The 11828-nt window shown below is 47.0% G+C and overlaps 1 protein-coding gene across 1 annotated transcript; it reads right to left on the bottom strand.

Annotated features, from left to right (window-relative positions):
- Positions 1-4454: 4454 nt before the first annotated feature.
- LOC124677631 (cytochrome P450 704C1-like) lies at positions 4455-6388 on the bottom strand. Its single transcript, XM_047213597.1, has 4 exons — positions 5594-6388; positions 5160-5495; positions 4867-5070; positions 4455-4750 (listed from the first exon to the last, which is right to left on the bottom strand). The coding sequence occupies exons 1-4, from the start codon at positions 6386-6388 to the stop codon at positions 4550-4552; spliced, it is 1536 nt and encodes a 511-aa protein (XP_047069553.1). The 3' UTR covers positions 4455-4549.
- Positions 6389-11828: the final 5440 nt, after the last annotated feature.

The following is an 11828-nucleotide window of genomic DNA, read 5'->3' as shown; positions in this document are numbered from 1 at the left end:
TTGGAAAAAAAAAAGTTGCTCTCTTTTAGCCTGGCCCGCCCATGGATTTCTTTGAAGCTCCGCCACTGCACTCCGCCACTGCACGAAGTCATATGCAAAATCCATTTCTAGTCCAATCATCTGCATAGATGTTAACAAAATTATTAAATATAGATACAACTATTAAGATACAATGCATTGGAGGGTTTAGATCTTCAAGCACCACTACCTAAGATAGCGCGCTAGGAATCAAACAATGCATTATGGAAGGCCTAATTCAACCTAATAGCTTCAATTGACACAATCATTCCAGGGGTATATTGGACTTGTTCATTGTCATCAACTATTGTCATTCCCACCAGATATATCATGTTGTTGTAAGGAGATTTGACCATCTCCTCAAAAACCATTACTCAAGCCCAATCCATGGTGGATTCCTTCTGAAATAATTCTTCAAGCCCTAGTTCTTCTAGATGAGGTGCACACCACAAGTATGCGTCGAAGGTCCTTAGATCACAAATAGGGTGTTGACCCATCGTAAATACATGTGTGCTCGGGAGAATACCAAGCACGGTGCCACACCATGAAGCGCCCTCCATCCAAAAGTTCTGATATTTCGAGGGGTATTTGATTTCCAAGAATTATACAAGGCCTAATTGTCCCTTGAGCGGCCACCTCCATCATCCTTCACAATACTACGAATGAATTTATATGACTATTCACTATAAAAAGCGTATTTAAATGAAAAAATGGTTTCTAAGTGCGGCTGCAGAACAATTGACAGAGTCGAGTGTGTGTCAATAGGAAAAGTGACCATTTTTCCCCATTCCACCGTAATAGGGTTGATGAGATCATTCACTTTTCTTACTAGAGTAACATTTCTATGTGTAAAATGCTTTAAGTTATTATTATATATATCCAATTATCCTTCCAAATATCAATTTATGAGACACATATAACACAAAAGAATATATCCACGTTTGAACACTTGATGGCTATCCATGGTACTCTTCCACTGAATTTTTAAAAATCTAGCCTTCAAAATATTTGCATCCAAAAAGTACTTAGCTCTCAGGAAAGTCGAGGAAAAAATTTAGTTCTTCAAGTAACCTCCACCATTATATAATTAGTATTGTAAACTAAAACAATATACATCTCAAAGCTCCGTACCACCACTAGACTTCCGAATACATAATTTGTTGGAGATAGTGCCCTAGAGGCAAATAGTAAGGAATATTTATTATTATATCTCAAAAGTTCATAATGGTTTCGTGACAATACGATAATTGTATTAATCGAAAACATTGATACACGTGTGATATTGTAAATAAACCAGGGTCCCTAAGTAAGCATGTATACAACCTAGCTCATTGTGGTCATTCAATGATCGACGTTTTCCAGTCATGGACATGCACGACATTTGACAATGTGATCATATATTGGGGGAATGATATGATAGACATAACCAATATATAAATATTGTAACACGATCAAGTCACAAAGCTCAATGTTGCGATATTTATGAAAGCGAGTGCCCAATCCTTAGACCGTAAGATCAAATCTAATCACTATCACCGAAGGCTGCTTTGACTGCATCAACCGTCACACCATAACAGGGTGATCATAAAGGTGTTGTTGGTTATTCCGAAGGGATGGGTTGAGGCGTATGTATCGAGAGCGTGATTTGTTCATCCGCATGACGAACATATAGGCCCACTCGGTCAGATTACATCCAAGTTGCGCAACGCATGACTAGATCATGAGGATGGAATCACACAGGAACGAGTTGAATAGCCTTGTCAGTAACGATATCGAACTAGGTATGATGATACTAATGATCATATCTCGGACAAGAGCCATTATCGAAGTAACAAAGGGACTAAGACTTAATGTAACGGTTAAAACGACAATCATATCTTCGTGGAATTCACAAGGGTCATTATGGTCACCCCGGTCCTGATATTGATCATTGACTGGAGAGGTGTCTCAGTCATGTATGATCATTCCCAAACCGTAGGGTAACGCGCTTAAGGGTTAGCGATGCTTACAGATCATTTTGAAAATTGGAATCACAGAAGAAATAGGGAGAGAGAGAGAGAGAGAGAGAGAGAGAGAGAGAGAACCAGAAAGGGTTCCAGGAGAATTCGAAGGGTGTTTGGAGTGGTCCGAGAGGTGTCTCACATCATTGGAAATTAAATAGTATGTATTATATATTAATTAAGTGAATTACTATTTAATTATATGATTTGTTTAATCAAATAGGGCTTCCCACCTTAATTGGGCCCCACCCAGATGGGGATCCCATTAAGGGAGGTGGCCACCCCATGGGCCAAGAGGGAGGGCCGACCGGGCCAAGATGGGGGCGGGCGGGCTATGGTGGGCGGCCGCACCCCCCATCCTTTAGTCCCACATTGCCAACCACAACCTCCTCCCCTCCCCTTGCACCTATATATATAGTGGAGGCACGTGGAGAAAAGGAGACATAGAGAAATCTCTCAAGGCCCCCTTTTCCCTGTTTCTCCCCGATTTCTCTCCTGAGTGCGGATCCTCGAAGGGCTACGCACGGAGGGCATCAACTCCACCTAGTACGCGGGAGCGCTGCTAGGATTCTGATCCAGAAGATCTACTTTCACAATCTCAGCTGGAACAAGAGGTTCGGGAGTCGTCGCCAACACTGTACGTGTGCAAAACCTATGAGGTGTGGCACTTGTGGCACTCGACGCCCTACGAGGAGGATTGAACACGACCCTAAGGTCGACGTCAAGTGCGACTACATCAACCATGTTCTAGCAGAACGTTAACCACTTTCGGTCTACGAGGGTACGTCACCGAAACAATATCCGCTTTAGCATTTCACTTAGATTTTTTTTTGTTTTCTCCTACGATTATCCTCCCAGCTTTCAACAGTCTTGTTTGTCTCCCCACAAATACCTTGCAGTAGCATCATAAACTACACCTTTACGAAGTTTTTTTTTTTGGAATATGACATACTTATGTTGCAAATATAGGTTTGCACTGAGCAATCGCCTTTATAATGATGTCATTCTATCATGTTACCTTGTCTACAAGATGGTAATGAACAATTTGATATGTCTACTCCAACCATAGCAGACAAAGTGAAAAAAAATTATCATTCAATGATTCAGTCATTATATTAAGAATCTGGCAAGCCTGAGCTTTACTCCCCACCAATGTATTATGGGAAAAATAAATGTTTCATTTTCCTCACTGACTAATTCTTTGAGCTGCTACAGTAACTATGCAAAATATTCTTCAGAGTTGACTGTGCTATTGCTATATGCTCTCATTAAAATTAAAGAGTCCTCAACACAACAAAAAATACAAGGATTGCATCTCGGAAAACTTCCACTCCAATCAAATCACCCGTTTCTTTAGCTTAAAGCATTCCCATCAATCGTTTTGTGTAGATGAGGAAGAGACAGTGTGAGAGGGATCCACTTGCCTCAGTCCACAAGTGTGGGACCCCTGGAATAAGGGTTCATATCATATAATCATAAACTAGAGCTCTAGTATCCGACATCCATCTATCAACGTAAGAGAATTATGCTGCTAAACATAGCAAGCTTAACAAAGGGTCTTTTGTTTTAGTGAAAAACAACATGAGAGGGAAAATGACGCCGATCGTAAAGTAAAGGTCGTGTGCGAACGACCACGTTCTTGGGGGTCGGACGATAACACATGATACGGGGTACTTTTTGTTGACCGGGGTTCAATCTCCACTTGCTTGCGAAAAAGTCTAGTCCCGTTGAGCGAACTTCGGATGTTCTAAGAGAACAACCCGGTGACACGGCTTCCTTCCATCGTGATTACTTCCGGGGCTAGAAGTCGGAGGGATTCCTTCTTAGGTCTCCTCCACTTGAGGGTGAGAGCTCTTACTTCATATGATAGATGTATTACAAGGGAACCTAGGGGCCTTATGTAGGTTCAAGACCTTCTACAAAACACCACCAATACCCTTGGCGGGGAGGGAAAGAAAGGGCAAACTAGTCTATTCTATGGAAAAGACTTTTTTTTGCGAATTCTATGGAAAAGACTAAAAAAGCTCCCAAGTGGGGGAAAAAGCAAGGGTACTTCTGTCTTCTTTGGCCTAAGGCTTGGGCCCATGTAGAGGAGAACTAATGGGTTTGATGGGCTGCCCTTTCTTTCAATGGACTTGCTCTTTTTCTTCTCTTCTTTTATATTAATATGGACCTTTTTCTTTATGCCGGCTATTTTTTCGAGAGAGCATTTGTAGTGTTGATGTTTGGTCTATGGCGGGATCACGAACAGGGGAATCCTTTGAGATGATCCAGTTTTATCCCGTACAACAGGGTCTAAGAGGCCATAGCATAAGGCTATTGTACTACAAGTTTTTAAAAAAGAGCAGGAAGATGCGTTCTCCGTTAATTAGATATTTATCTGGCGCATATGACATACAAGTGTGATTACACAGAACGAGACATCTTCGGACATCTTCATATATACAGATGATATTATCGAATCTACTTAAACAGAATGAAGCACCGAGACATATGTGCAAAGTATTGGGACATTTCAGATTTTGGTTTCATCAGGCACGTTGTGCACTTGATCGCCGGGGAAGCGCACGAACGTAGAGCGGGCGATCCATTTTGAGCGTAAGCATGGGCCTGTATCCTACGGTAGAGTCGCGCTCCCACATCTCAAACCTGAACATGTAGAGAAGAAGAGCTGCAAATATCTTCATCTGCCTGTACGCAAACTCCTTTCCCAGGCAGATTCGAGGACCCGCCTGTATTGAGCAAGAGGCCAAACATGTATTGTACGTCACGTGATATGGACACTTCGATCTGGTTCATATTGGTGATATACTGTAATGAACTAGTAGTAGAATAGGGATTTCATCACCTGGAAAGCCGTGAACTTGAACGGGCTCTCGGGGACGAAGGCGCCGTCGTCGTCGAGCCACCTCTCCGGCCTGAACTCCTCGGCGTCGTCGCCCCACAGGAACTTCATCCTGCCCATCGGGTACGGCTGGTAGTTCACCATGTCCCCTTTCTTCACGGCGTGCCCGTCCGGCAAGGTGTCATCGGAGAAGCAGTACTTGACATCCTACAGGAAAACAACCAAAAATGAGGTGTGCTAAATCATTTCCCTGATTGCGACGTCGTAAATGCGGCGAGCTGATCAGATCGACTCACGATAGGCACCGCAGGGTAGAGCCGGAGCGTCTCTGTCAGCGCGGCGTGGAGGTAGTGCATGCTGTTGATGGCGCCCTCGGTCAGGCACGCCGTGAAATCATGGATGCCCATGTCGCGGTCACCGGTGGTGGCCTCGCGCACCTCTCCGGCGATCCTGTCCTGGATGTGCTGGTTGCGGCACATCACGTAGAGGAACCACGACATCGTCCCCGCCGAGGTGTCGCGGCCGGCGATCACGAAGTTCAGTATGATGTCCCGCAGGTACTTGTTGTCGAAACAGCCCGGGTCATTCTCCCTCTCCAGTAGAAATCTTGACAAAATGTCCTCTTTCTTGGCCTGCCAAATTAAGTAATGTCACGATGCCACCGTACTGTCCAGTGCCCATGTGATTGCAGGCCAGCTCCAGCGATGCAGTGTGGCGAGAAAAAACTTACGAATTCGTGCTGGTCCCTGCCCATCTGCTCGACCTTCCTGTCGATGACGGCGTACACGAAGTCGTTGATGGTGCGCACCGACCGCTTCATGGCCGCCTCCGACGAGATGTTGAGGAGCTTCTTGACCTTCCAGAGCGGGTCGAAGAACCGGTACAGCACCTGCTCGCTGGCGTCGTCGAACGCCCTGGCGAACGCCGCGCCCTCCTGGCTGGACCCGGACAGCCCGCCCAGGTGGGCCCCGAACCCGATCTTGAAGATCGAGTCCAGCGTCGATCGCATGAACAGATCCTGCATGTCCACCGCTCTCTCCCCGCCGCCGCCCGCCACCGCCACGATGCCCGCGAGCTCCGCGGCCGTGTCGCGGAACACGCCGGTGCTGTACTCGCGCAGCACCCGGGTGGAGAACTCGAAGCTCGCGACCTTGCGCTGGTGCCGCCACTTGGCGCCGTCCACGTTGAAGATCCCGTCGCCGAGGAGGTCCTCCAGCACGTCGTGGGTCATCGTCCCCTTGCCGTAGTTGGCGAAGTTGGTGCGGAGGATGTACTCCACGTTGGCCGGGTCGACGGTGTACACGTAGTTGCAGGTCGGGGTGAGCATGCGGAAGGTGCGGTACCTGTGGGAGAGCTCCGTCTGGTACTCGGCCAGGCGGCCGAAGTTGACCAGCTGGTGGAGCATGGTGCCGGCCACGGGCGGGTAGTTCCGCCTCTTGCCGAGCAGGCAGCGGCGGGCGAGGTACAGAGCTAGGAGGAGGAGCGACAGCGCGAGCAGCGTGGGCTGGCTCAGCGGTGAATCCATGTCTCCATGACCGTCAACAGAACCGGTGTCTCGGTGTGAGGACGCCCGGTGTGTCGCCGTGCGTCACTGCTTATGCCGTGTGGATTGAGAACAGATGTTAAGGCTGGTGCCAACGCGGGAGAGAGCGGGGGTGTACCGCCCGGCGCGGGGCGGGAGAGAGGCAGGAGGCGGGCGAGACGAGAGGGAGGGGCGACGGCGGGGGCGCCCGGCGCTATCGCCCGCTCCCGCCCGGCTGCCGCCCGCGTTGGCGGCGAGAGCGAGGCGGGAGGGAGGCGGGAGCGGGGCGAGAGCGTTGGCGGCGCGGGGCGAGAGCGAGGCGGGCGAGAGTGCGGGCGAGAGCGGGCGAGAGCGGGGCGAGAGGCGGGCGGTAGGCGGGCTAGAGCGGGCGAGAGCGGGGCGAGAGCGGGCGAGAGCGGGGCGAGAGCGGGCTAACGGCTAGCTGACGTGGCGCGCTCTGATTCGTCCACGTCAGCTAGCCGTTGCTGGTTCAAAAAACCCTAAAATTTCATCTCCACCCCTATAAATACCCCCCATATATTTCACTCACTCCACACCCATCTCATCTCCATTCATCACCTTCCCTCTCTCAAAACTTCTCCACCATGTCCGGTTAGACTCCACCAGATTTCACCACGTTCACGGATCTGATTCACGACGGGTCACCAATAGACCTCGATGGTGTCTCTCCGACACATCGTCGCACCAATGTAGCTTCTTCGCCGATTCCCCGAGTTTTATACTCCCCCGGCGCACCACCCCCGGGGCCATATGGCCCATACGCTCCACCTCCGGCGCCTCCGGGGCCATATGGTTCATATCCTCCGCCTTCGTATCCATACCCCCAAGCACCTCCAAATGCTCCACCTATAGGTAGCGGGAGTGGCACTGTACCTCCGTACCCACCACCTTCGTACGGGTCATACCCTCCACCTCCGTATCCATACGCGCCATATGGTCCGTACCCCCCACCACCTTCCGAAGCTCCAAGCTCCGAGTCCAATGTCGCGGAAACAATCGTACCACCGCGTCCAAAGAGGCTTGACTGGACTGTTGAGGAAGAGGAGAAACTGGTACTTTACTTACCCATCTCATATTTATTTCGGGGTTGGTTGTTGCTTGGATTTGTCACTAACAATATCTATTTCGTGGTAGGTTAATGCTTGGCTTCTTAACTCCAAGGACTCTGTTGCCGGTAATTGCAAGACCGGCACAAGTTTTTGGGGTCAGATAGCTGCAACCTTCAACTCTACATCGGATCCTGCCCGTCGTCGGACCTCGAAGCAGCTGAAGGATCATTGGAACGCCTACAACAAGGAGGTGTCCCTGTTCAATGGATACTACATCCAAGAAGAGCGGTTACGTCAGAGTGGAGCAGACGATGATATGGTCATGAAGTCGGCAATGGAGAGGTATGCGAATGACAAAAGAGTGACTCAGCCATTCAGAAAGCACCACTGGTGGCAAGCTGTTCGCAATGAAGCGAAGTGGAAAGGACAACATGGTCCTGGTAGTGGAACCGAGTCCAGTTCCAAGAGAAGCCGTCTAGGACTTTCTGGTGAGTACAGCTCTAGCGAGGCGACGACGGAGGAGGAGCGTCCAACGGGCCGCGATAGGGCCAAGGCGGCGGTACGTAAAGGTAGGAGGAAGGGGAAGGACTCCTCATCAAGCAGTGAGGTAGGAAGTAAATCCTTCGCGATGAGGAACATGATGAATGGTTTAGTGAAGGCTAAGCTATTCAAACAATGGAACAAAATGAAAGATCGATCAACCGACGACATGAACGAAGCAGAAAAGCGCTTACATGCGAAGGCCATCAAGATGTGCGAAAAAGAGCTTGGTCTGGCAGATGATGAGGAGGAGGAGCAGCAGGAAGAAGAGGAAGAGGAAGAGGAAGAGGAAGAGGAGTAGAATTTTTATTTATTATGTAATTTTTAAAATTTATTATGCAATTTTATTAATTATTATGTAATCGGTAACATTTTAAGTTGAATAAAATATTTTTCTTGCATTATTTTGAATGTCTACAAAAAATCAAGTGAAATAACTTAATGTGAAAAAGAAATAGTGATGTGGAGGAGAGAGAAGTGAGAGGTGACACTATAGCCCTTGCATTGGCACCGTGGGGTGAGAGTGGGGTGAGAGTGAGGGAAATAGCTGACGTGGCGGGTGAGAGTGGGGCGGTGCATTGGCACCAGCCTAATGCGGGGCACTTGATTTCACGGAAAGCACCTTGTGTTCTTTAACGAACAACTCGTCTTTTGTCCGTTTTCTAATAAGGGGATGAACAATGGTTGATAAGACTGTCTTATCTTAGTCCCGCTACGTAATCTAGATATAACAAAAAACATGTTGTACAATGGGTTATTTTTTAGTCTTATCTCTAGTAATGAGACATCCCTAAAAAAGTGGTGAGACAAATTGTTGCTAAGAGATAATCTCTTAGCTAAGATAAGACAAACCTCTTTTTCCTATTTCTCTCTCCTGCACGTCATCAATTATCCTAGGTGGCAATGCTAAGATATAACCATTGTACATGCCCTAATGGCTTCTACTCTGCTGAATGTTATCCTATTTTGTTTGATCAGCAGTTACTCTAGTATTTGAAATATAACTTCACAAAAGTGAGTTGCTCTACTTTGGTAATGCTAGAAGTAAAACTCACCGGAATTATAGTTCAATGTTTACTTGTGTGTGTGGAGGGGCAGTTTGCATTTTAAATAATCCGCTCAAAAATTGATAGCTTACAGGCAATGAACAACAACCAAAATAAAATTATATAAAAGCTCAGCTTGAGCTTAACGGCATTCATCCATCAGCACGGTTAGAACATTGGCAAGGAAATGCCGTGAAGCATGCCACCGGAGAAAGATCGTCTCGTCATAGCCATGGTACCAACCGCCACCGGAGAAAGATCGTCTCGTCATAGCCATGGTACCAACCGCCTCCACCTCCAAAGAAGACCCCGGATGTATTGCCGAAAGGCAGAGCAACGCCCCCCCCCCCCCCTTCCCCCCTGCACGTAGAGCATGTGTGCGCACACGGGGCGATTTGCCAAGGAATTCCACAACAAGCACGAACACCTTTTTACGTGATGCCAACGAACATCGCCGCTGGCCATGGCATCGACCACCCAAAAAGACACAGCTTCATGACGAGGTCACCAAAAGAAGACACAACACAAATGAGGTCGCACCATCACCGCGAAAGGCCAGAACTCATATGCCGCCAAGATGTTGTTGTCGGAGAGCAGAACACTCCAAGACCATCGGCCTGAGGGCGCCGACCTGCTGGCTAGCAAAACCACCAACGAAAGAGCTCCATATGAGCACTCTAACACCACACCTTAGGGAACAGCAGACCACAAACCACACGCAACACGAGTACACGGCCACCTCGTCATAGACACAAGACGATGCCTCTAATGAGTAAACAGCCCAATCAGAGGATTTAGGGCTTTTACCCTAGGTGGAGGGGGATGTACATCGACGCCTCCAGCGAGGGAGACATTATACCAAACGTCTCTAATGTCATGACCTCCAGCGCCAATAAACGATTCTCCCGGCTAGAGCCCTCGCCCTAGCCACCCCGACTAAGCTCCAGATCTAGCGAGGGGATGCCAAGATCTAAGGCCATAAGGGTGGGAACTACGCGGGATGAGGTCACCACCTTCAGATATGCGCCAGAGGTCGATAGGGCGGCCACCACGCCACGACCACCATCCAGTACCCCTGCGCCACCCACACGGCCGAGGAGGACGTTCTGTAGCACCGGTTAGCATCCCTCGCTGCTAGGACAAACACTGCCCTCACCCCAGATGTCGAAGTTCCTCGCTGGAGAGAAAAGCAGCGGGGTCCTTGTCGCCACCATCCTTGGTCACCACGCCCCGGTTTTCTCTAGGTGCCTCTAGCAATAGGGGAGAAGGAATCAAATAAGAGAGGGGGTGGATTGGTGGGCAACCCGTGTTCTTCACCTCCCGGGTTCCCTAGAGTGGTGCGACGCGAAGGCCGAATAAAGCGTTTTCTCCCTAACTAGTAAGCATTCCGTGTTCTACTAATAATCATAAATAAAGTCCCCTGATCTACTAATAACCATCAACAAAAAGCTCTAAAACAAATAAAAATTGCAACTTGATCTTTGGAGAGCTTCCCACTACATGTACTTGATGCTTTTCGAGGTTTGATCCATGTATCGTTAGTTCTACGTTGGGTTTGCATAATATGTATTTTTGTGTTTTAAAAAATAACAGAATATATTCTACGAATACAAATACTTGTATTGAACAATCGTGCCAAGTTTCGTTAAAAATTACTTTGTATTTTGAGCAACAAATTAAAACAAGTTTGTGGTATATGGATAGAAAACCCAGATTTTGGTCAAAAAAATTGTCTTTATTATAACTCAAAATACTAGATTTGGTGCATATGAGCACCAGTGGTCCCGGTTTTTGAAATATTTGAAAATTATATTTTTATGTTTCATAAATCATAAAATTTATACCATCAATACATAGATATGTCATGAATACTCGTGCGAAGTTTTGGTAAAAATTATGTTGTATTTTTAGCTAGAGAAAAAAAAACAAATTTATAGCTGCGTATAGGGACATTTTTTGTCAAAATTTTGTCTTTTTCGTATAGTTCATAATACAACATATTTTTTTCCAAAAAAATTTACAGTACACTCTTAAGATTTCTATGTATGTGCAGATTTAATGTCAAGTTTTTTGGAATTTCAGAAATATGTTTTTTAAAAACCAGAAGCACTCGTGCCCATATGCTAAAGTCACTTTTCGAAAGCACTACATATTTTTTTTCCAAAATTTCTACAGTACCTTTGAAATGTATATATGTATATTTTGGAGTACACGAAATATAAATTTTCAAGTATTTTAAAACTTGGGCGGGTGCCGCTGGTGGTACGATTTGTCTGAGTTCAACTGGTCCCATTTGCGTGAGTTATAAAGTCAAGCGGCCCCTCTGAGCATACAACAGGAAACACGCTGTGTCCAAAGTAATTATCGGACTTATCTGGGTATTAGTTTTTTTTTTCAAAACATAGCACAGGCGTAGAAACTCACATATACGTGCACACACTCACCCCTATAAATGCATGCACACCCTGCTCCCTATGAGCACTTTCGAGAGACTATGGTCAAAAAACTGATTCAACGGGTTTTGGGATTTACGAATTCACCACCGGCGCCTCGTTGTCGATAGGAATGTCGCCTTCCACTAAAAATATTTCGCCTTTTTAATGAGACACCAAAATGTTAAATCTGAGATTTGAACTATGGCTAAGGATATCACTGCCCTCCTAATCATCCAACCATAGGTTGGTTCTCTAGGCATTAGTTACCTATCGTGCTCGCAAGCCGCCACCGGAAAGAGAAGGACCATTGGCTCCACCCTCTACTTCACGATAGATCGGTTTTCCCTCCTTC

Source organism: Lolium rigidum, chromosome 7 (genome assembly GCF_022539505.1).
Source record: "Lolium rigidum isolate FL_2022 chromosome 7, APGP_CSIRO_Lrig_0.1, whole genome shotgun sequence".
In the NCBI taxonomy this organism is placed as follows: domain Eukaryota; kingdom Viridiplantae; phylum Streptophyta; class Magnoliopsida; order Poales; family Poaceae; genus Lolium; species Lolium rigidum.
The sequence above is the reverse complement of the archived record's forward strand: the minus strand, read 5'-3'. Positions and strand labels throughout refer to the sequence as shown.

Coding starts and splice junctions, on each gene's coding strand:
- LOC124677631 (XM_047213597.1), bottom strand. CDS start 6,388: ATGGATTCACCGCTGAGCCAGCCCACGCTGCTCGCGCTGTCGCTCCTC. Junction 5,071..5,159: donor TCTACCCTGCGGTGCCTATC/GTGAGTCGATCT, acceptor GTTTTCCTGTAG/GATGTCAAGTACTGCTTCTC. Junction 4,751..4,866: donor TCAAGTTCACGGCTTTCCAG/GTGATGAAATCC, acceptor TGCTCAATACAG/GCGGGTCCTCGAATCTGCCT.